Here is a 24,843-nt window from a genome sequence, read left to right as displayed (position 1 = left end):
TGTGTATGCAACATTTGAAAGTTTACATCTTTGAATATATACACTTATCTAAAGTCACTAATTATATTGACAAGAAGGAAAGATGATCCTACTTAAAAATAAAATATACCCAGCATAGTGTGTCAAATTATTTATTAAAAAAAATTTTTTTTACATTTATATATTTTTGAGAGACAGAGAGACAGAACATGAACAGGGGAGGAGCAGAGAGAGAAGACACAGAATCTGAGGCAGGCTCCAGGCTCCGAGCTGTCAGCACAGAGCCCGTCACAGGGCTGGAACTCACAAACCACAAGATCATGACCTAGGTCAAAGTCGGATGCTTAACTGACTGAGCCATCTAGGCACCCCTGTAGTGTGTCGATTTAGAATCTATAGGTTGTGTATATGAGGTGTGGAGCTTCATTTAGAATTGTCACATTGGGATTAACATTCTTCTTTTCTCCTTCCACTCTAGTACCAAAGGTTACATATCTGTTTTATTTAAAAAGATGTAGAAGGGGACACCTGGGTGGCTCAGTACATTGAGTGTCCGACTCTTGATGTCAGCTTAGATCATGATCTCACAGTTGTGAGATCAAGCCCCATGTCCAGTTCTGTGCTGAGAGTGCAGTCTGCTTGGAATTCTCTCTCTCTCTCTCTCTCTCTCTCTCTCTCTCTCTCTCTCGCTCTCTCTCTCTCTCTCCCCCTCCCCCGCTCACACTCTCATATATAAATAAATAAATATTTTTAAAAAATGATATAGAAGAACTTTTACTAAGGAACAGATAAACTAGAGCCAGGAAACACTTTTTTGCAGATCACCATGTAATGATTAGGTGATAATTTTTAAATAATTACTTCTTTTTCTTGCTCTCCCAATTTTTCTTCTTACGTGTGTCCAAACTGACAATGAAACCTTTATTTTTTTCTTTTTCAATTTCTGGCTGTTAAATTGAGAATATTTAATGTATAATTTTCAGAAGTATAGCAGACTTCATTGACTAATACAGCCACTACCTACAAATGCTGCCATTCATAAAGTTGAACATTTTCATAATGTCTCGTGATGAACTACTCCAGACCACGCAATTATGCTTTCCTATTAGCCCCTTCACTTAGCACCGCCTTCCTCTTCTAATCACTTTCTCATTTGTAATATTAGGGACTGAACTAGATGACTTCACGGTTCTTTTCCAAACCTCAAAGGTTATGAGTTTAGTCGGGGCTACCTTCGCGATGGTTATGATTGTGCTATTGTGTTTTCAAACAACATGACAGGATTGCCCAATAAAAGGCTGAAATAAAAAAAAGAAAAACAGAAAGTAATGTTCATTTTTTCCCATTATACTTTGCCCTTGAGCACATTCATTCCTGAACAGTTGCTGATCCAAACTTGAGGAATCAGTCAGAAAAGCCTACACTAGTATTTGAAGGAAAAGTAGGAGATGGAAGAAAAAAATGGGTTCAGGCCGAAGGAATGCCACTGATTCAATGTACTGGAGTGGAGGATAGAGGCTCAGGGTTTGATGATAATAAGAGGGGTGCCAAGCGTGCCAGGCTTTGCAAACAATCCTGGATGGATTAAAATTATCCTGTGGCCAGAGGGAAGCCACTTCAGCTCAGAAGTGATATGATCAGAGCCTCTCCCTTCTCTGCCCTCGGAGTTGTATACAGGCCAGTGGACAGAAACAGAGACCACCTCTGGGTAACTGTTGAGTCTGGTTAGAGCCTCATCTGCCTCACTTGGGTGTTGGTTGAGAAGCTACTTGCTTCCTAGCTGAACGGGGAGTAAAAATAATGAGCTTGACACCAACAAATCTTTTTATGAATCACTGTTTCATTTGAGAGAACAATTTTAGCGAGATTTTTCACTGTGAAAAATGAATGGTATTTAACCTTTAAACATGAGTGAAACAAATATTCTGAACTCTAATTTGGCACAGGCCAGGAGGCCCTTGTGACATCCTAAAAAGAGCTTTGTGGAATTCCCGAAGGAGAGTATTTTTTTTTCTGTGTGTATGAGTGAAATTACAGACACTTGGCTCACTTTGCCAGTTTCTGGATTTTATCCCACAGTGGGAACATGACTAACAATCAAGTTGGAGACAGAGAAGGTAGAGTCAGAGTGGGCTAAAAGCGATCTTACCGTGGCTCTGGGCCAGGTTACCTGCCATATCCCAGGCCACGTTGTGAGGCAGTTTCCACCCAATAAAGCAGACTGCTGTCAACTCCTGTATAACTAACTCTGGTGGGTGTAATTTCTGAGACTCTGAGGTTTGTAAAGATTTCCTTTAGTTTTAGTTTTGCCTCAATTCCACTTAGCTGTGAACAACCAAAGCCTGAGACTAGCCGAGGAAAGCTCATTCTTTTTCTCTCCTAATGTGTTTTCATCGTGGTGGTGGTTCTACCACTCAGCCGCTCCCACTGATGCAAAAAACTATGTCTGGGAGCCCTCTCTGCCCAACTTCTTTGTCCTTTAGACCTGTATTTTGACAGAGAAGTTTTGCTTATTATTTATTGCAATTTATCTTTTGGGGCATGATCACAGCCTTCAATATATGCTTGCTATTTTAGCTGAAACTTTTTTGTCATCATATTAAATATTTTATATAGGTCAAATACATACTTGTGTATGTTTTGATAAATACAAATAATTCTTTACATTTTATTCTCTCAGAACATTCCAAAATTAAATGCATTGTTGAAAGTTGCTTAAAATGTTTGGATTGCTATGTGTTAAAATTAGGAAGTAGGAAGTTGCTTGTTTCAATCAGAATTTATAGAGCAAAGGAAGTCAGTATAAAATGTTTTGATAATAAAACCCAGAGTTTCAACCTCTTTAAAGATTGCCCTCTCCCTCCACTACCACCGCTGTCCCCCGCCCCCAACACCGTCTATTGCAATTATCTAGAAGTTTAGGCATTTGGCAAATTAGTAATCCATGACAACCAGTCTTCAACTCTAAAACTGTGGAAAATTGTTGAAAAAAGTGAAAGGAAATGTTTTATCAGTCCTAGTCCTTGAATAGGGATTAGTGAGAGGAAAGAGAGACATGAGATCATAATTTGTTGCAGTTCTATGATCCCACAGCTGAACTTGGATTCATTTCAGGGAGCTTAAATACAATTGTGGAACAGAATTGGGTTATACATTTTATTCACTGACCCGAAGTTCACCACTGATGCATTAACTAAGGATAGATTTAGGCTATCTTTGTGGAAATTTGAACCTTTTTCTCTAGAATGGGTTGACGAAATTCCCTCATGAGAAAGAGAGATTAAAGACATTCTAACCAGAAGAAAGACATTCTAAAGCTTTATGATCTTTCAGTTTTGCTAATGGAAAACAAAACACATTAATTATTGTAATCAGCATTGATTCAAAATCACTTTGAATTCTACAAAATGTTCGCTTAACTCAGTTTAGTGACGATCAATGACTTCTTCACTTATACGTTGAGACTGTAGCCTGAATATAACTGGCTGTATCTAGGGCCAGTCTCTGCATGGTGTCTCCTTCAAAGATCTACCTACAGCCCATGAATAGTGTAGACGATTATCATAGGTCTACTTTAACGGGCTGCCATAGGGATTTTCACGAGATGCCATGAAAGCGTCCTAAAAATCCTCCTCTTCTGTCTTCACCAAAGTTTCCCCTCAGAGCAGCTACATAAACACCCTCCCTCTTTTGCCCTGCGGTCCCCTCAAGACCCCTCTGCCCTCACATTCATTTTTTTTCTGCACAGCCCAAACCCCTGTTGGGCACCTGTGAGTCTCCTCACTAAAATTCAGCCCTCAGGAAGTTCAGTTTTCTCTTTAGAATATTTTTCCCTTGGGTTTTCTTCTTTCCACACCCTTTTTCTTTCTCCTAATATGATCAGAATTTTTCTCAGGGGCCTCTGAGGGCATTGTGAGACTCACCACATTTACTTCAAAGTCTCTTCTACAAGCCTAGGTGCTTGGAAATTTGGAAAATGGGGGAAAGGAGCACTCTATTACTGTATTTGGGTTTATTTCTCTCTTCACCTGTGCGTATGAATGTATCTTCTGAAATATGGGTAAGATGTTGCTTTCACTTAATTGTTTTTCTCAAGGGAATAATATGCAACTAGATTTCCTTCATAGTACCAAGCAGGAGAGTCTTTTTCTCAGTAAAATCACGTTACTAGTTTCTGGAATGTTCCTTATAATGAACACTGCTATACACAAGGCACAATTCAAGGTATAATATTTGACTCAGAGAGGTTTCCTTTGTTGGACTTTGGGAAACTCACTAGTCTCTGACCACCATAATCTGCCTGTCCAAATGCCAGCTCTAAAAGGCTAAGACATGTATTTTCCATACCTTAAATGATCTGAGCTCATTATTTGGCCTTCTTTCCTCATTGTCTATCTTTACCATTTTTAGGTTAAACTCTATTAGTCTGAGTTCATACTTCTAAAGTATAGCCATAATTAACTTATTTTTTTCTTAGCTTTGATTTGCTTCACCAGATTCATAAGTCTCTTTGTAGTGCGGTTTAAATATATGCTCACTTGGTAAACTGGCTATAAATCAACTCTGACATGAACTTGTTACACGTGCTTCTGATCCTCCCATCTGTTCATACCATTTCCTAGTGGAAGTCTTACTTTTAACTGTTTATATGAGGTTACCACGTACCCAGCATATGACGTTCCAGCATTTGAATGCAGCTCAAATTCATTTGGATATTCATGTCCTCTAGGGTGGTGAGGCTGACTGCCATTAGATGGAGGTTTTGATGGATCTGAGTTCACAAATAGTACCTAATACCCAGTGCTATAGATCAGGAGTCATAACCTCAAATGCTTACAGGAGCAAGGCAATAACAGAAACAAATTAGATGGGCTAAATAGAACACACTGCCCTCCTAAGAGGGAGGTGTGATTTCTCACTTTTTATAGAGACATGGTTACAAATAAGCATTTCTCTTTTTAACATCAATAATAACAATAATGAATAACACAAGAATGATATCATTGACAACTGATGACGGTGTTCCCATTAGTCCTGACATTTCCTTCATGCACATTAGAAAAGGGCATTTTCCAAGAGGGAAATGGCTTGAACTAGTGATTACCAAGGTCACTTTAATTTGAGATCCAGCAGTAGCAATCAATCCTTTGGGAGTATGCAAGGTCAATGGAGCAGGTCAGGAGACATATACCAACCTCTCCATTTTGAGAAAGCACTCCGGTGTCTCAAAAAATTGGGTGTCCTTTGGACTTACCTAAGAACCATTTTCCAGATAGTGATATCATGAAAAAGTCTTTTGAGTACCTCCTTTTTGTGAATTTGTGTAACACTGCTCAAATGTGATCATCAACCAGAGTCTAGGCTGGAACACCCTATTCTGAACTAAGCAGTCTCTCCTGGATTGCCATTTCAATCTAGAGTAGTCTCTATAATCTCCTTCTGACTTTGCATTGATATTCTTCTCAGCGCGATTATCTTTCATCATTTGGCACTATATATTTTTTTTCTAATAGTTTAGCTGCTGGTATGGCTCAATTATGTGGTATGATTTGATTCAAGGAGACTCAGGAACTGTCCTAGTTATTCAGGAAGCATTAATAAAAAACAGACATGTTTGCTTTGTTTTTCTTTAAGAGTTAAGATATGAAAGTTTTATGCAGTACAGTAAATAGAAAGCTTCCCAAATACCTTCTTGAGCTGTCTCTTCCCCCATCCTCCCATTCAAGGTAACTGTTACATGTAAAAATCATCTTCATAATCATCATTGTCATTGAATTCATAATTATCATCACCATCATCATCCTATCTCTCTCTCTCTCATGCTTACATACAGTCCTATCATCACTAAGCTGTTGTCTCCCCCTTCCTATTTTCCCTGTCTCAGCCCCATGCCCTTGCTTCCATGTATTTAGTCCCTCTCCTCCACATTCAACCCTTAGACTAACACGAGATCTACTCATTCCACTCTACTGTGTCCCCAAGAAAGTTCAGCCTGTTCTAATAGTTTCAGTTGAGATTCTATCTCCTTGGAAGGTTGGTAAATGCATTATATCTCATTATAAGAAATTATGCATGAGTTTAAAAAAATAAAAGAGGAGAACGATCAAGTTTTTGGCATATCTTTTCAAGCTATTCTCTGGGTCGCATTTCTACTTTATGAATGCCTGCTTCTGTATTTGCCAGTAATAAACCAGCCAACAAATCCCAAAAGAACTTGAAAAAGATACCATGCCATAAGACAGAATAAAACAAGAAAGTTCTCTTTCTAGGTGTCAAGCAGTGAACACTATGTCATCTAGAGTTTCCTGTTTTAAAAATCAAGACAGTTGGACATAAATTAAGTCTCCTATCTTTGTTGCAGTCATAGAAGGAAACTGTTCCTGAGTATGAGGATTTATTATTCATTGGTGAATGTCATTTTTTAAAGCTACTGAACTCAACTCAGGTAGACTGAAAGATGAGAAGGATTTATTTACAGACCAAAAATGAGAGTTGGGTTAAAATGTATTCATTATTTTGTTATAAAATCTGAAGTACATAACCATTTACTTTTTAAAATCAGATGTTTCTTAATACTTTAAAGTTATAATTATTTAACTGTTCATGGTAAAATAAGTTAGACAATCTAAAATGTATATACTTTTTGAGTTTCATTTTATTAAATATACTACTCAGGCTCCTTTTAGTCTCTCTTCCTGGTTTCTCCTCATCCTGATGATCTCTGTTTTTTCCAGAGCTAGGTCTTGAATATTTTCCCCTCTCTATTTCCATTCACTCTATGGGTAACTGTCAACCAGTCTCTAACTTTAAATAATATCTATGTGCTGATGTCTCTCAAATTTACATCACCAGCCTAGTTCTTTGCCCTGAAGTCCAGACTCATATATTCAACTTCCTACTCAACATCTCCACGTAGATGTTTAATAGGCATCTCAAACTTAACCTGTCCAAAACTGATCTGATCTCTCCCTGTCACTCCAAACCTGCTACTGTCACAGACTTTCCCCATCATCATTAATAGCACTCCATTCTTCCAGTAATTTAAGCCAAACTTCTTGGAGTAATTTCTGACTCCTTTCTTTCTATTACAGCCATACACAATCCATCAGAAAAATCTGTTAGCTGTACCTTTGAAATATATTCAAAACTCATCTAGTTCTTACTTTTTCCACTGCTGACATCCTGGTCCCAGCAACCATCATCTCTGGCCCAAATTGCTACAATAAGTCCCTAACTGGGCTTCTTCCCTTGTTCCTATTCAGTTCTGTAGAAATGATTTGTTGCCCAATTCACCTATGCTCACTGATTAATTTCTTCATAGTCATTTCTCCACTGAGACTCAGAAGGGTTCTGATGCATACACACTATCTGCATTTCTCCTCATTTTTACCTGGATTGTGTCTCCCTTGCTCTCTGAGCCGTAGCTAGCTAACAATAGCTTCTTTGATCTAAAGCAATCCCCTCAACAAAAATGGAAATAGAATATTGGCCTTCTGGATTACATGGTCATGTTCTTGAATATAATTAGGATGTAATACATTCATTGGACTGCTTTATAGATAAAGAGGATTACATTTAATGAAATACGTTGGAAGAGTCAGATGAGTTGCTATTGGCTCAAAGCTGTTGATTTAATTAAGACACCAAGTGAAGACTAAGTGAAAGAGAAGTCACCTCTTCCTTGTGAAGATTCATAATATTTAATATTATTGCCATTGTAGCCTCCCTGACAAGAAAAAACATTAGGAGCAAAATGTATGGCAAACAAGGTGTAGAAGAAAATTTTTCTATAGCTTTGGAATTGGCCACCTAGATGCCCAACCAAGGAGAAAAAAATTTCAATACACATTCTATAAAAAAAAATCATAAATATAATAATAAATTGAAGTCCAGATACCCCCTTCATGGCTAATTAAGTGTGTTCTAACTAACTCATCTCTCTTAATCATAACTTCAGGCACCCCACTCCCAATTTATATAAGCAGCAAAAAGAAAGCAAGGCAGATCAAGATCTAGATCTATCCATCTATCTGTCAATCTATCTGAAACTGTTGAAGTCAAAAGTTCAGTTTTTCATTTATCTCCCTATAGGAAGGAGGATGCTAGTCTTTTTCTTCTCAATCCAAGTTGAAGGGAAGGGCTTTAGAAGAATCCCTCATAGAGAATGGAGTTGCCTGGGAGAATGAGAAACAAGAATCCCCAGGTGGATATCTGATTATACAATGTAGTACTTGCTGATCTGTCTTCTGTGCTGATCGAACAAGAGGAGGAAAACTGGTGAAAGCTGACAGACTGAAGACGAGGAAAGCTGTCTAGTTCAAACAATTTGGCAAGTCAGTGATATGCATTTCCTATGCATTAAATGAATACTAAAGAAGGTACCCAAGCTTGGCCACCAACTGTAGGAAACTCAACAGCCTGAAACCATAGGGTATACTGCCAGGGGTAGGAGCAAGGAAGTTACTGGAAAAGGTTGAGCTCCTCCTATATCAGGCAGTTATACAGTGAGAAGCCACCTTCCCCACTCTTGGTCTTTCCAAAGGACTCATTTATCCTCATGGAGAACAAATATTTTCCATATCTGACAAATAAAGGCATCAGGGAACAGTCAGGGGTAATGAGGAAAACAGCCATAGCCAGGAAAGACTGACAGCACAATCTGTCCTGTCCTAGCCTGGACACATCACAAGGAAAAGAACCTAAAAGGAAGAGGAAGGAGTCAAGGCAAGGGGGGAGACTATTCCAAGTGCTGAAGTGAATGGAGGAATGAATCAGCAAGTTCTGATTCTCCATCAGCACACTTCTCCCCATCTTCCAAGCCTCTATGGCCACTGCTCAAGGATGGACCTTGGATGGATGGGTGGAGAGAATAAGATAAGAATTTTCCATTGGGCTAGACCAAGTTTTTTAATACTGAAAGTGATGAGAATATTAGAGGATCTGTCCAACATTTTTTTAAGGAGATGGAGATTTGCCAGTGCATGCTTGAAAGCAGCAGAAGGAAGGAAGGAAGGAAGGAAGGAAGGAAGGAAGGAAGGAAGGGAGAAGAAAGGAGAAGAAAGGAAAGGAAAGGAAAAAAGGAAAGAGACGATTTCTGTTTTTGTTCCATCGATTTCAGAATGCACCATAAAATGTTTGCTCAAGCAAGAACTTCCTTGCCCTCAGAGGAGAACTTTCTGCATCACTATGGCTTATTCTCATTCTTACTCTCTAACGGGTTATCTGAGAGAATTCTTTCAGTGAATAGGATGGGATGGAAGTCCTTGGAGAACTTTTGGGAGAAAAGGCTGAATCCACATGGCTGATGAACTTTCCCTTTGAGTATAAGAGTTTTTTCTCTTGAACTCAGTTAGCTTCAAATGAAAGGAAACCCTTCTCATTCACAGATATTGCATTCTCTTTGGAGGGACTTCTTTTGAGGGAGCAATGAGAGTGACAATCCAAGGCATAGATCAGAATTTATTTGTGGTTCTCATTGAGAGAATGTGTGTACATCTAAAAATAAACCCCTCTTTTAATTACATGTTTATGTAGTATTAAATTCCATTCTCCTGGAGAGCTACCCTAGGGAAATGGAAGTACTAACAATCTGCAAGGTTTTGCTCCCACTGTTGGGGTGGGGGAGAGGGGGATGAGTCTGAGAGAAGGGATAAAGGGGCAATGGAAGAAGGTGCAGAGCTGTGACTGTTTCTCTTTAACCCTGGCCCTTTAATTTGTGTGTTTCTGGTTTCTCTTTTTATCCTAAATTCAGACCCAACATGTTTCTCATTATTTTCTTTGAAACAATACCCAACCTCTCTGAGGTTGAAGAGAGTCAGTGATTACTTCCCATACCTATATCCCTAAAGCCAGGTAGGGTGGGGAGAAGTATGGAAACATCAGTGTTTGATAACCTGGATGTGGTATCTAGATTTTATCATGCACAGCTCCACAGAAAGGCTATCTCTCAGACCAAATGTTGGAATACTCACTTTGTAATTTCACTTATAGCCAAACCCCTGAGATCAAAGCCATCTCTTCCCATCCACAAATCCCTTGTGAGCACCTAACTGCCGCTTCTCAGATGAAAGAGCGTCTCCTGCTGTGGAACACTAAACATTATCTGAATTTATCTGAATGTAGGCTGAGGCACTTTTGACTCTTTCATACAGGTCTTAAAACATACTGGCTATTTTGAATTTGTCCGTTCTACTTAAAGCAACACAGAAATGAGTCAGCACTCCAACGCAAATTATTTATAACAGACTTTCTTCAGACCTTAGAGAAATAAAAGTAGATAAATGAACTATGCCTACTTTATATTGGTCATGCATGCCCTGTTTTTATTGCCAAAGACAAGGGGGCTTAGAGGCAACAATCTGTATTTCACTAACAGATGCAAAACACCTCTTTATCTCAGGAACCTGAGACATTATCCAGGAGAATCTTGACGCTACAGACCAGTCATATCTTAGATTTGGGCAGTGGTCTATGGGCTAACAGCAGCAAAATGGCCTGTGAAGACAGGGTGGGGGGAGGATCTTGTTCACAATGGAGCTTTCTGGATCCCACCCTATAATTACTAGAGGTGTATTCTGGAAATATGCATTTAACAAGTTCCCGAGGTGCCCACTAATGTTGGAAAGGCTTCAAAAGGAGTAACCACTGCATAAAACCATGACGTCTTCTCCTTCTTCCTCCAAAAAGTGTAAGCTTCAGACACACAGAACTATTGGACTCTCCCTCATACACATTAGTATTTCTCACTTCCTAACTCTGCTCTTCCTGTCCAACTCTCCCTATCTTCTATTCTTGTTCTTGTTCTTGTTCTCGTTCTCCTCCTCCTCCTCCTCCTCCCCCCTCTCTTCCTTCTCCTCCTCTTCCTCCTTCTTCTCCTTCTCCTTCTCCTTCAATCTAAATTCACTTCTGACAAAATTGCCTTTAAGAACTCTTTCCATTTAATGTCCTTAGGATGTTATCTGACCCTGCCTGTGTTGCTAGACTGTCTACCCAGCTTAAGCATGTACTTGTACTGCATGTTAGCTGTGTCTGTCTTCTTTATAGAGTGTGTGTCTCTTGAGGGCAGAGGAAATATCACATGAATATGTTTTTTAATTTTAGCACCTGGCACAATATCTTATATATAGCAGAAACTAAACAAATCAGGCTCTGAGCTGACAATGTAAAGCCTGGTTGGGATTCTCTCTCCCTCTCTCTCTGCCTCTTTCTCTCTCTCTCAATGTAAATAAATAAACATTTTTTAAAAATTTTTTTTAACGTTTTTTTATTTATTTTTGAGACAGAGAGAGACAGAGCATGAACAGGGGAGGGGCAGAGAGAGAGGGAGACACAGAATCAGAAGCAGGCTCCAGGCTCTGAGCCATCAGCCCAGAGCCCGACGCGGGGCTCGAACTCACGGACCGCGAGATCGTGACCTGAGCCGAAGTCGGACGCCCAACCGGCTGAGCCACCCAGGCGCCCCAATAAACATTTTTTTTTAAATGGTGTTGCTAGAATTTCACATTTGTATTAAAAAATCTTTGGGTTGAATATTCTTTCCCCCTAACCATCCATCTTTGTCTTCATCAAATCTACCTTAAAGAGAATAAGATATGTTTAATTAAATGTCTCTTATAAAAAGGAATCCAATACACCTATCTTGGAAATAGTGCCTTATTTGGAATTTTAAGATTCAAATTCGAATCTCACCTCTGCCACTACCCAGGTCTGTGTTTCTTGTGAAGTTGTGTTTCATGCTTTTTTCCTCATCTGCAAAACTGGCAAAGGAAAGAAACCAGCATTTTTATGCTACAAGATTATTAAAGAATCAAATTAAGTAACGTATATAAAAACATACTCCAAACTGGAACACATGTCTCTCTTAGTTGGTATGGCGGAAATATGTAGCTGTTCATCTTTAAGCTGTGTTACCCTGTTCGTTATATAGAATTGTAGATGGGGAAACAGTTACCCAGCTGAAGGACTTCTCACAGCTTCCCTTGCAGTTAGATATGACCGTGTGAGTAAGCAGAAGTAATATAAATAACGTGTAGGCCATGGTTCATAAAAAGCACACACAGACTGGTCTTCCACACTCTGTTTCCTTTCCGGCCAACTGAAATGGAAATAACCTGCAAGGCAGTCTAGGAAGTCACACATTGAAAGTGGCCAACCCTTTCTTGTCCTGTGTCATGAGAGTTTGGGCGGGGCGGGGGGGGGGGTGGGGGTGGGGGAAGGCTATCTTGCTAGTAGAGTGATCTCATTATACTGCCACATGATTGTGTCAAAGAAATATTTCACCAGAGTTAGAGGCAAGGAGGATGTATGACTTTATTCAAGACTATTGCCATAGAAATTGAACTCAGTTGCACTGAGGGATGGTTTAAGGGCTGAGGTGGGCTAGTGGAAAAGTACTGAAGGAAGTTAGGTGAGTCGTCTGGAATCTTAAGTCTGTCTAAAGTTTTGTCAATTTGAAGGCCATTTTGGTCAGGTGAGAAATAAACTATTTTGTTAAGCTATTAACATCTAGGTGTTTATTTATTTTACCAGCTACAGATATCTTAATCTAAACAGTTAAAGGAGAGAATGACCCAAGCAGAAATAGTCCATCCCAGCCTTTGCCAAAATGCAGTGATATAATAATGAGTATCAGTCAATACCTACTTAATTTGATTAAATTAAACTATTTTTTTTCAAAAGGTTGCATCTTAAACCACCTTTTAATTTTTTTCCCTCTACCCGTTCACCTTTATCTTCTACCTGCATTAAAGCTTTAGCATTAGTCTGTGTTGAAAATGATGCCCAATATAGACAAGATCTCCAGATTCTATTTTCTATTTTTTCTTGTGATATTTCACAAACCTTTTAGCCTCAGCATCAAATCTTATTATCTTTCTATGTAAGATTCCATCCTGTTTTGTGCTCCCCATTATGGGAGTAGAATCACCATCCATCCATTACAAGCCAGGGGCCCAATGACCAGTTAGATTTCATCTTGCTCACTCATTGCATGTAATTAATAAATGCTTTTGAGTCTACCTCCTAAATATCTCTTGCAGTCAGTACTTTCCTATTACCATCATATCTCAGCGTCTGATGATACCTTCTCTGCATAATAGTATACGATCTCATCAACTCCATATGTATTGCCCTTAGTCCACTTTACATGCAATTGCCACTTAAATGAAAATCTTTTTCTTTGTCTATATATATATATATATATATATATATATATATATATATATATATATATATGTATCCTTTGTCTATAATTCTTCAATTTCCTGTGGTTGACTTTCCATAATATAGCTTCCCAGGTCTTTTTCTACCTTTTTTTTTTTTTTCCCTTTAATGTCCCATCACTTCTTGGTTCCCTAAGAAAGATACTGGCATTGCTAAATATTGTGCTAACCTAACTTTCTACTCTTTTGGAAACATTGTTATGCCTATATCTCTCTTTCCTCCTGATGAACCTGACTCATCCTTGAAGGCTCAAATTAAGCAGATTCTCTTCTTTGAGGACTTAATTCATCCCCTTTTCCAGACCCCTGCCCCATGAACATATCTTTTTTTATAGAGTTTATGATATGCTTACTTTATGCTTCTGTGTTTTGCATGTGAGAAGTGTGAGGAAGGCAAATTGCCTCTGTTCAAATCCTTGCTGGCTGAGATGTAAAGGGAAAGAAAATTCTTCTCTACCCATTAATTTCCCAACTGGACTAAGAATTACATTTACATGAGACAGATTAACAAGAGGAAAAAAAAAGTTTTATTACATGTGCAAGGAGGCCAAGTAATGGAATTGAAACCTAAAGAAATGATCAAGGCAGGTAGTTTATATACTTTTTCTAAAAAGAGACAATGAATCTCTGAGGATTTGGCAGGACAAAGAAAACTTTGGGAGCTTCAGTTGGTAAGAAATTCTAAACAGAATTTAGACTGGGGTAGTAAATTAACAAGCGTTATTTATACAGCCTCCTTGGCTGTAAATTTACCATCTCTGTGATAAGGATGTCTCTCTACCTCCTGGTACAGGGAAGGTACTCTTCATTTGGGAGACTTATTTCTTGCTTTCAGGGGGACAGAGAGGAGTCTGAGTGTCCTTGAACAGACAGTCTATTAAGTAACACTTATTCAAAATAAGCAGTATGCCAAAGAGGCTCATCTCGGGGTGGTCTGCCTTGACCCCACATACGCAAATTATTTAAATACACATCTAGCTTTCTTTTTTTCCCCTATAATAATAGTACATATGGCTAGATTTTTCTGAGCCTCATATAAAATAATTCAAAAACTTTTCATGCAGTTCCTGGCACACCCAATAAATGTTATTCGGTATGTTTATGTTATGTTAGTCAGATGTTTATTCAATAAATTTTAATTAGTACAAGTAATACGAATACCACACAAACACATACCTGGCACACAATTGTTGGCATGATTAAAATATGAATGGATAAATGACAAATGAGTGAATAAATGAAGGGGACTTTCAAAATACTTTGTGTGGTCTTGATCTCCCTGCTTTGTGTATATTCCAGTTTCCCTTATTCAGACAAGGATTAGTTACTGTTTTTTACAGAAATCTGTCTCAGATTGTGTTGTCTTTATACCCAGAGGTACATAATCTGATCTTAGTTGTTAAATGTATAAGCATTTAGTACATCTCAATAGCTACATATTTATTTTCAGAATAATATTTTGGGAAATATTTGGGGAAAAATTATAAGCTTCACTTAAAAACTGATTTCATGGATATTTTTGTTCAGGGCAAGTCTAAAAATGTCATTTAAGTTAAAGTATAAGTGAATCTACATGAAGAAAGTTATTCATTTAATATAAGCTATGCATGGATATTGCAAAATTATGAGGTGTAGGCCGTTGTCTTATTACCTTTGGGTCTGTATGGTTATCCCCTTTACAGTTAAGTTTCTCTTTACAAGTTCAAATCTTTGTTACTAATATTATTAGTAGCTCTTTGCTCCAAAGCTCCCACTCCCACACATGCACGCATATGCTCTCTCTCTTTTTTCCCTATATTCTATACTTCTGTCTGTTTCAGGTAGATTTCTACATCTCTTTTCTCTATACTTGATCTCCCTTATTTTTCCCTGCATTTTGTCGTCTCCATACTCTGCTGCTCTGGCTACACTGTGGCTTCTCCTTGTGCACATCCCCCTGCCACCTGCCTGCTAGTCACTATGATCATGAGGCTGGTCCTGACTGATCTGCACTGAGCACCTGTCTCTCTCTCGCGTTTCACGCCTTCTCGGGGAGTCTCTTCCCATACTTTTGGAATAATAATTTTGGGGAGTTTCAACCCTATGTGTAAGAGAGACAGGCTGCTTCGGAACATGTCATAAGTTAACTAGAAGACATACCTTTTAACAGGGTCATCATTCAGAAAATTCCTTTCAGGGAGCTGACAGTAACCACATTTTTATGTTACTCCTTTGCTTTAAAGCCCTCTCCTAACTGCCTCCCTCATACTTTGGAGAGAGGGACCAGCTAAAATGCTTCTGAGTATTTTACTTTTTAATCCTTTATGGCCCATTACTCAATTGTTAATTTTATGACTGATTGCCTCTTTTAACGATGATTATACTGAAGTGCACAAATCCTTGCCTAAAACAATATGAGTCCATGACATATTTAGGATTTCTGTCAGAAATTCTCCATAATTCTAGGACCTTCTCTCCCTAAGATACTCTACTCTATCTTTTAAAATATGGTAATTTAAGTGGCTATTATGCACATAATTTTATTTTTGAAATACATAATAACCCTACAGGAAACCTAATTATGAGTCATTGTAACAAAGAGGAGTAAATAATCCTCATGGAAATGGTCTCCTTTGAAAGCTTTTTAGGAAACAAAATTAAATTCTACTAAGGAAGAAAATCTATCTTTTTTAATGTTTATTTTTGAGAGAGAGAGACAGAGCACAAGTGGGAAAAAGGCAGAGAAAGAGAGAGAGAGAGAGAGAGAGAGAGAGAGAGAGAGAGGGAGAGAGAGAGACACACACACAGAACCGAAGCAGGCTCCAGGCTGTGAGTTGTCAGCACAGAGCTCGATGCAGGACTCGAACCACAGACCACGAGATCATGACCTGAGCCAAGTTGGACACTTAACCAACTGAGACACCCAGGCACCCCAGAAGAAAATCTAATTTTATCTGAAAGATTTTCTTTTGCATACAAATAACAAATTTTGGCAATTTCACATAAAAATACTTTTCTTAAATGGATATTTATAGTAATGCTGCATTCCTAGGCCAATTTATAAATATTTCCTATTTTCTTTGGGTTGTATCAAATTATTTCAAAAATGAAAACTAGTAAAAATAGTGTCTGGAGCAATAGATTTTAGAAATTTTGTAAGGTAAAACAAAAAGAAATAAGTAAACAACAAAAATACAAACAAATGGGATAAAGTTTAAATGGAACTATTTAAGAGAAAATAAAAATATAACCTAGTAAGTATTTGGGAATGCTCTATAATATGTTGAAAAGCTAATAGTATATATTTGATCTGTTTTCTTTCTGAATATTTTTTAGTAATTCAAATACTCTTTCCTCCATTTTTTGTTTTCTGTGTGTATGTCCTGAAGGTATGGAGTAGGTTAAGGTAGCTGGGCTGCAAAGTAAAGTAGAGAAGTTGAATGTAGGCTAGAGAGCATAAAGAAAAGCTAGATGGGCAGGACCTTATGTGTCAACAGGGATGGAAGCCATTGAAGGGTGTGGTCAGATTTGAGGTTTAAAAACACCACTCTGGTTATAGCATAGAGATTATAGCATAGAGGATAGTTAATGTAGATGAAAAGGCCAGTTAGAAGGGTTATTTATGAGAGTGTACTGCAGAGATGAGATTATGATATGATAATTTTTTTAATGTTTATTTATTTATTTTGAGACAGAGAAACCACAAGCAGGGGAGGGTCAGAGAGAGAGGGAGAGAGAATCCTTGTTGTCAGCACAGAGTTCAATGTGGGGCTCAAAGCCACAAACCCTGAGACCATAACCTCAGCCGAAATCAACAGTTAGTCACCCAACCGACTAAGCCACCCAGGCACCCTGTTATGATAATTGACACTCAAATGGCAGCTATACAGATGAAAAAAACAAGAGATTGAGGATAGGTTGGATATGAGAATAAATGGTAAGGATTAAGGAAAAATTGAAAATGCTTACTTCTAGCTTCCTGGTTTATGCTACTCTGTGGCTGGTGATTTCATTTACCAGTACTGGGAGATATTGGGAGAGGACCAGTTTTGAGGTCCTGTTTTGTAAAAAAAAATAAATAAATAAATAACTTGAAAGCACTTTTAATAAGTACTTATTAATAAGATTTAATAAGCCTAGTGAACTTTGAGGAGTTGCTTTTCTATGGACCGGGTTTATTCATCTCCAAAATGAGGTATTTACCCCAAAAGACCCAATCAGTACCTACTGGAATTACAATGTTATCATTGTGATTTTAATTGTGTATAAATTTACAGAAAAGCAGAAAATTATATACTTGAAATTGTAAACTTAGAGTTTGAATCTGGTGTTAAAGGAAAACGGATGAAAATAGACGTCTAGGGAAGGGGATGGTATAATGAAACTGTAATTTGAAGGATATTATTCTGACAGCTGGACTGAAGCAAGAGAGAAATCAGTGGATGGGAAATCAGGGAAGAGGCAGAATCAATGAAGGCCCAAATTGTAGTAGGGACTCTGGAATAAGCAAGATTAGAGTTTTAGGCAGTGTGTAGCATGAATTAGCAGTATTTGATAATGTAAGTCAGAAAATGAAAGGGAGACAAACTAAAACTAACAATTTACATTGTTTTCAAGCTTTGAACATGAAAATGATGGAGACACAAGCATGTATTTAAAGGATATTGTTAGGACACTTGAGGATATTGAGTTTATCTGACATGCTGAGTGCATAACTATGCCATATTTCAAAAAGTAAACTAATTTTTCTAAGAAAAATAATCATTCAGCAATAGAAGGACCAGATGTAGTTTTACCTTCAAAAAGTTATTAAATAGCATTTACAAAGTACATGCAGAAATTTATTTTAAAAATTATAGTTGCTGCTAATAATACTTTCTACAACTTGTTATAAAAGTTCTATTCTTACTTATTCTCCGATTTCATTTTTCAGCTCCATGTGGTGGCCATTTTTCTGCACCCAGTGGATTGATTCTTTCACCAGGATGGCCAGGATACTATAAAGACTCTTTGAACTGTGAGTGGGTGATTGAAGCTGAACCCGGACACTCTATCAAAATTACATTTGAAAGGTCTCTACCAATATTTTTCTACCTTTAAAAAAGTACATGTTATCTAAAACAATAGTCAGCATTATCCATTTTATTTATTAAATCAATGTATAGTTTTATTGTAATAGTTTCTGTGCCTTGAATGCTTCAGATATTTGTCCCTTTTAACCCTTCAGCCTGTTGTCAAGTTGATTTTCTATTTGTTCAATGTTCTATCAGTACTATTGAGATATGAAAGGTGGCCAAATATGGCACACTATCTAAATATGAACATGGGGCCCTTAACTTAATGTGTTTAGCTGTCCTATATATTTTTTTAATTAAAAAAATTGTTTAATCTTTACTTTTGAGAGAGAGACTGAGAGAGACAGAGTGCAAGCAGGGGAGGGCTGAGAGAGAAGGAGACACAGAATCTGAAACAGGCTCTGGGCCCTGAGCTGTCAGCACAGGGCCTGACATGGGGCTCAAACCCACAGACTACGACATCATGACCTGAGTCAAAGTTGGACACTTAACCAACTGAGCCACCCAGGTGCCCCATATTTGTCCTGCATTTTAAAAGGCCTGTGTTTTCTGCTGTATTTCAAAAGGCAAAATTGTTGTAAACACATTTGAATTTATACTGTATTACAGCCTCAGGCACTTAAGCACACTACCCACATCCCTACACCTACAATTCCTTCAAAAACATGACTGTGTCAAATTCATGTGTATTAATGGTTGGCCAGTTGAGGATATTTTTTCCTAAGAAAACTAATCTTACTGATCAAATAATCTATACCATGAAAGACCATATTAACTATTACAAAGTTAAAGAATGAAACTTCAGGTCTTTGCTTGGATCAGTATTCACAAATGGAAATGGACGCATTTATAATAAAATTTCCTAATTTTATTATTGACTCCCCTCATCTTCCAACCCCTTTATTTAACAGAATAAGGGACCAGGGCACCTTGATGACTCACATGGTTAAATGACTCTTGATTTTGCCTCAGGTCATGATCACAGGGTCTTGGGGTAGAGCCCTGCTAAGATTCTCTCTCCCTCTGCCCCTCCCTGACTAGCCCTTACACTTTCTCTCTCTCTCTGTCTCAATAAAAAATAATAATAATAATAATTTTGAAAAGGTTACCTTTGTAAGCTTTGTAGTCACACGGAAATCATACAAATATATAAATATAGCAGAATTATGCTGATGATTGAATTTTACAAACATAACATGATCCTTCCCTAATTCAAGAGGGTCTCCAGTGAATTAATCTATCCACACTAGTGTTAAAAGTTGAGAAGAAAACAAATTATGTTTGACAGATATTAGTATTAAACATTTCACATGAGACCATCCTACCTGACTATAGCCCACAAACTTTCTTACAACTGTATTAATTTGCTAGGGCTGTCATAACAAGATACCACAGACTAAGTAGTTTAAACAACAGAAATGAATCTCCTCACAGCTGTGGAGGCTGGAAGTCTGAGATCAAGGTGTCAGCAGGATTGTTTCTTCTGAAGTCCTTTGTCCTTGGTTTGTAAATGGCCATCTTCTCCCTGTGTCTTCACATGGTCTTTCCTCAGTGTGTCTGTTTCCTAATTTTCTCTTCTTACAACGATAGTGTTCATATTGGACCACCCATATGATCTCATTTTACCTTAATTATCTCTTTAGAGGAACTTTTTCCAAAGATAGGCACATTCTGAGGTACTAGGGATTAGGACTTCACATATGAATTTTAGGGGGACACAAATCAGCTCATAACAATGACTTACACACTAAAAAAAAAGTTTATATTTAGAGGGGTGCCTGGGTGGCTTGGTCGGTTAAGCATCTGATTCTTGATTTCAGCTCAGGTCATGATCTCACGGTCCTGCGATGAAGTCCTGAGTCAGGCTCTGTACTGGGCCTGGAACCTGCATGGGATTCTCTCTCCTTCTCCTTTTCTTGGCCCCTCTCCTGTTCACTAGCTCGCTCGCTCTCTCTATCTCTCTCTCTCTCAAAAGAAAAAGTTTATATTTAGAATACTTTGGCAGAGCTTTTTGTGGTGATGTTGAAACCATATCCTTTATTCAGAGATACAGCTTGCATTGCCATAGCAATTTTAGTGAAAATCATACTATTTATTCAGAATCAAGTCTTTCTCAAATAACGGTGTTCCATGAATGTGGGACCCAAATTAACCAAACTTACTTTATTACACAGATTTTTATTCTGTTTGGAATATACAATATGACATAATAATATTGATCATATCATTGAATAATTTAAAAAATTATATTGATTGTTCCTAAGAATTCACTTTCTCTACCTCCCAGCTGACTCAAATTATAGATGACTTTAAAAATAGCTTATATTCATTATTTTATATTCAAGTCTTAAACACTATATAAGCATAATACTATCACTAGAAAATTAGTTTAGGTTTTATTAACACAAAGTGCATTATTCCATTGAAAAGCATCCCCTGGTTTACTAGTGTGAGTCATTAACCATCATTAAATAAATAAATAACATCTGATATCTTTCAGCCCTAAGTAGGCTGAGTTGCCAACTCGAGAAGCAGATTGCAACGCGATGCTTATAATTCAGAGCACCACACTTGTGACTTTTGATTTTGTACTTTTGTTTGAAGACACATTTTCTCTGTCCAAAGTTTTTTTCTTATTTTTTTTTTTTTAACGTTTATTTATTTTTGAGACAGAGAGAGACAGAGCATGAACAGGGGAGGGGCAGAGAGAGAGGGAGACACAGAATCTGAAACAGGCTCCAGGCTCTGAGCTGTCAGCCCAGAGCCCGACGCGGGGCTCGAACTCACGGACCGTGAGATCATGACCTGAGCCGAAGTCGGACGCTTAACCGACCAAGCCACCCAGGCGCCCCCTGTCCAAAGTTTTTAACATGTATGTTGTATCCCTCCCAATAGGCAGTTACATGGGCCTCTTTGCTGCTTGCCTATCTTGTGTAGATATCTTCAGAATTCTCTAAAATGAACTCATGTATATTACAGCCTATATTCTATTTTTTTAAATGTTTATTTACTTTTGAGAGAGAGAGACGGTGTGAGTGGGGCAGAGGCAGAGAGAAAGGGAGACACAGAATCTGAAGCAGGCTCCAGGCTCTGAGCTGCCAGCACGGAGCTTCAAGTGGGGCTCGAACTCACGGACTGTGAGATCATGACCTGAGCCAAAGTCGGATGCTTAATCGACTGAGCCACCCACAGCCTATATTCTAAATTAGACTATCCCAGACTTAACTTCCTGGTAAAAAACTCTTTTCAGCTTATAAGCTGTAATACCAGTTAAATAGACAAAACCCAATTTAATTTTGGTAAATATAGTTACTTAACACTTTTTACTCTGCCTCTTTCTTATTCAATTATCTGCTTACTGAGACACAAATCCTTTAAGTTAGGCTGTAAGCAGGCATTAGCCTGAAAAGTGATTGTCATTGCTGGGATTTGTGCGCAGCAACAATGGACAATGCTGTAGGGGAAACAGAACAGGCCTTGGTGAGAAATGATTCCTAGAGCCCAAAAATCTTCCCTTGAGTACCCCTGAGTAAGTCTTATCAACTGTGCCTCTTTTCTTGGTCCCTAAATCACACTTTGAAGTAAATTTTAAACCTCCTAGCTCCTTCACCTCCTTGATATCAATGTCTGTGTGTAATATAATACACATACACACACATATACAAATATATGTATATATATGCACGTATGTAATTCCTTGTTAATTAGCTCAAACATTGAATGAATTAAGAGTTAGAAATGCTTTAAGAATTTATTGATGTTATTTTCACTATTTTAGAATAGACAGGGTGTAGCTGTATCAGTATATTGCTTTTGAATTTTACTTTTTTAAAAGAATTTTACTTTATAGTTGTGTAAAGTTATATAAAGTTATATAAAACTGAAATATTCATTTGGCAGCTTGAGTCCTCTATCTACCCTTCCTTCCTGCACACACACATATACACACACACAAGCCCATTAGATTCTTGAGTTGGAGCTATTTGAAAGGAAAATTATTTAAATATCTTCCTCCATTTCTTCCTTTCTGAAGCTCCTTTAATGGTATAAGATTTTGCTCTAGGGTTATCCGTAGTCATTCTGCTTGGTCATAAGACTGGTTTCTTTAAAATAATCCACATCTTGGGGTGCCTGGGTGGCTCAATCAGTTAAGCGTCTGACTTCCACTCAGGTCATGATCTCACGGCTCATGGGTTTGAGCCCTGTGTGGCGCTCTGTGCTGACAGCTCAGAGCCTGGAGCCTGTTTCGGATTCTGTGTCTCCCTCTCTTCTGCCCCTCCCCTGCTCATGCTCTGTCTCTGTCTCCTTCAAAAATAAGTAAACATTAAAAAAAAAAAAACTAAACTAAAAAAATCCACATCTTAAGTAGCTGTCAGATGGTAAGGAGTGGGTCAGTAGTGAAGCAGTGAGCAAGTGACTTCATCGAGTTAAAAAATAAATGAGAAGTTTATTCATTAAGTGAGAGGCATAAAATAGTCACCTTGAAATCAGAAATATGTACATCTATCCCTTCCTTGTTTACTGACCCTAGAATATCTTGGTGCTTCATTTTCCCCATAAGATTGTTTTGAGAAACAAGATATCATCTCTGAGGTAGCAAACAAGAATTACATTCTTGAAAAAGCGAATTCCCTTCTGATTTCCAACCAAGCTATTGTAAGAACATTGGTTGCAGTGTGCATGGGTGGCTCAGTCAGTTGGGCGTCCAACTACGGCTCAGGTCATGATCTCACAGTTTGTGGGTTCGAGCCCCGCGTCAGGCTCTGTGCTGACAGCTTCAATCCGAAGCTGGAGCCTGCTTCGGATTCTGTTTCTCTCCTCCTTTCTCTGCCCCTCTCATGCTCATGCTCTGTCTCTCTCTGTCTCTCAATAATAAAAAAATGTTAAAAACAAATTTGAAAAAAGAGAACACTGGTTGCAAACTCTTTAATAGTTTTTGTCATTCTGAGAATACTTTTCATAGAATTTGGTTCCAAAGAATGAAATGTATTTATTACTGAGTTATGTCATTTGCTTTCTAATACCTAGGAATAACTTAAGTTAATTTGGTTCGAATGAAAATTTAACCAAATACTATGATGAAGATGGTGGCATGGCTATTTTCCTATATTCTCAAATGTAGTAATTGTTTAGATTTAATTTATAGGACAAAAGAAAGAACTAAAATATTATAAATCTATTAGCCGTTAGTTGGCTTCTTGAAATTATCTCAAGTACCTTAAGTCAATGAAATCTTAGGAAATCAAATTGTCTATCAAGTACAAAACAAAACAGTAATGCCAAGTAACATACGTGGTTTTCTAACTGTTTATCTCTTCTTAACATAGCCAAACAGTTTGCAAGTCTCATTTTCAGATCTGCAGAGGATTTTTGCTTTGTTTCTTCCAACAGTTTGTAAATTTTCTCAATATTTGCCAGCTTCTAAATGAACTCGTTTCCTGTTTATTAATCATCCTAAGTCTGTCTTTCTATCCCTTTTCTTCAACTTCTAGACCACAGCCATCAGTATCAGTCTTCCAGACAGCAACTGTTTTTTTTATTATTATTATTATTTTTAAATTAATGAGGACTATTTCAATTTGGTCAGAATGGGTTTGGATTACATCAAGAATGTTTTTAAAAGACAACAAAAATTGAGTAAGATAAGGTTGATTTCATTTTGAATATCATCTAGTGGTTCCATAACATTTGTTTATGAATAACACTAACTTTAATGTCATAAACAAATGAACACTAGATTGAGACAATTTATGAGCAATGTGTACAACTATCTTGAAACACAAAATGAAAAAAATTCAAATTATTGTGTAACCCTAATTCATTTCCCTGATTATTGTAATGTATTTTTATAATTCCTTGAGGCGAATCTGTGACGATTTTCTTTTTAAGGATTCATTCCTACTGAACATTGTTCTCTATATCACCAGTTAATGCTGCTATTCTATTAAGACTTGTCTCTTTAGGTTTCAATTCAGAGTAATCTCTGACTCTTCTGTGCATTTTAATTTGGTTATCATCAGCTGACTAGCTATCGAAATGAAACTCCAGTTTTAATACTGCAATAGACTGACTACAAAACAACCAAATAATGAATTCACAATGTACCATTGTCTGATCATTTACTTAAAGGACATAGTGTGTTCCTATATATTTCCTATTCTAAATTGTATTATTGGAAAAGCTATTTTTAGACCAATGCAATATATTCCATATTGCAAAATAAAGACTAAGATAAGCTTATGAAATTCATTCACTTTACTAAGTATATTGCTTAACAGGATATAAAAGTGGTACAGATGGAAAAATATTTCAATTGCACTTCTTAACTAGTATTGAATTGTACACTTAATTTTTACTACTTATATGCTGTATTTGTAATTGTATTTTATAATGAAATAAAGTTTCTGGTTTTTAGATTTTCCATTCAGTTGTTTGGACCAGGTTTTGAGTTTTCTTTTGTTATTTGAAGAATAATGTAGTTTAATTTTGTAATACTGGAAAAGGCTGGCAAGTGTATAGTAAAGTAATCTTTTGAAAGTTGATGGACATTGTAACTAAAAATTATTTTTAAGAGTGTACTGGAGACAACT

The 24,843-nt window shown here is 37.4% G+C and overlaps 1 protein-coding gene across 6 annotated transcripts in view; it reads left to right on the top strand.

Annotated features, from left to right (window-relative positions):
* CSMD3 (CUB and Sushi multiple domains 3) overlaps positions 1-24,843 on the top strand; it is a 1,247,213-nt gene that overhangs the window by 811,592 nt on the left and 410,778 nt on the right. For all 6 annotated transcript variants that reach the window (XM_053896606.1, XM_019467839.2, XM_019467838.2 and 3 more), the window contains one exon: positions 18,112-18,250. In XM_053896606.1, the coding sequence (XP_053752581.1) occupies positions 18,112-18,250 (139 nt within the window). The remainder of the gene's footprint in view (positions 1-18,111; positions 18,251-24,843) is intronic.

Source organism: Panthera pardus, unplaced genomic scaffold (genome assembly GCF_024362965.1).
Source record: "Panthera pardus isolate Hobbes unplaced genomic scaffold, ASM2436296v1 HiC_scaffold_7, whole genome shotgun sequence".
NCBI classification, from domain to species: domain Eukaryota; kingdom Metazoa; phylum Chordata; class Mammalia; order Carnivora; family Felidae; genus Panthera; species Panthera pardus.
Note: the sequence above shows the minus strand (reverse complement) of the source record. Positions and strands in the feature narration are given on the sequence as shown.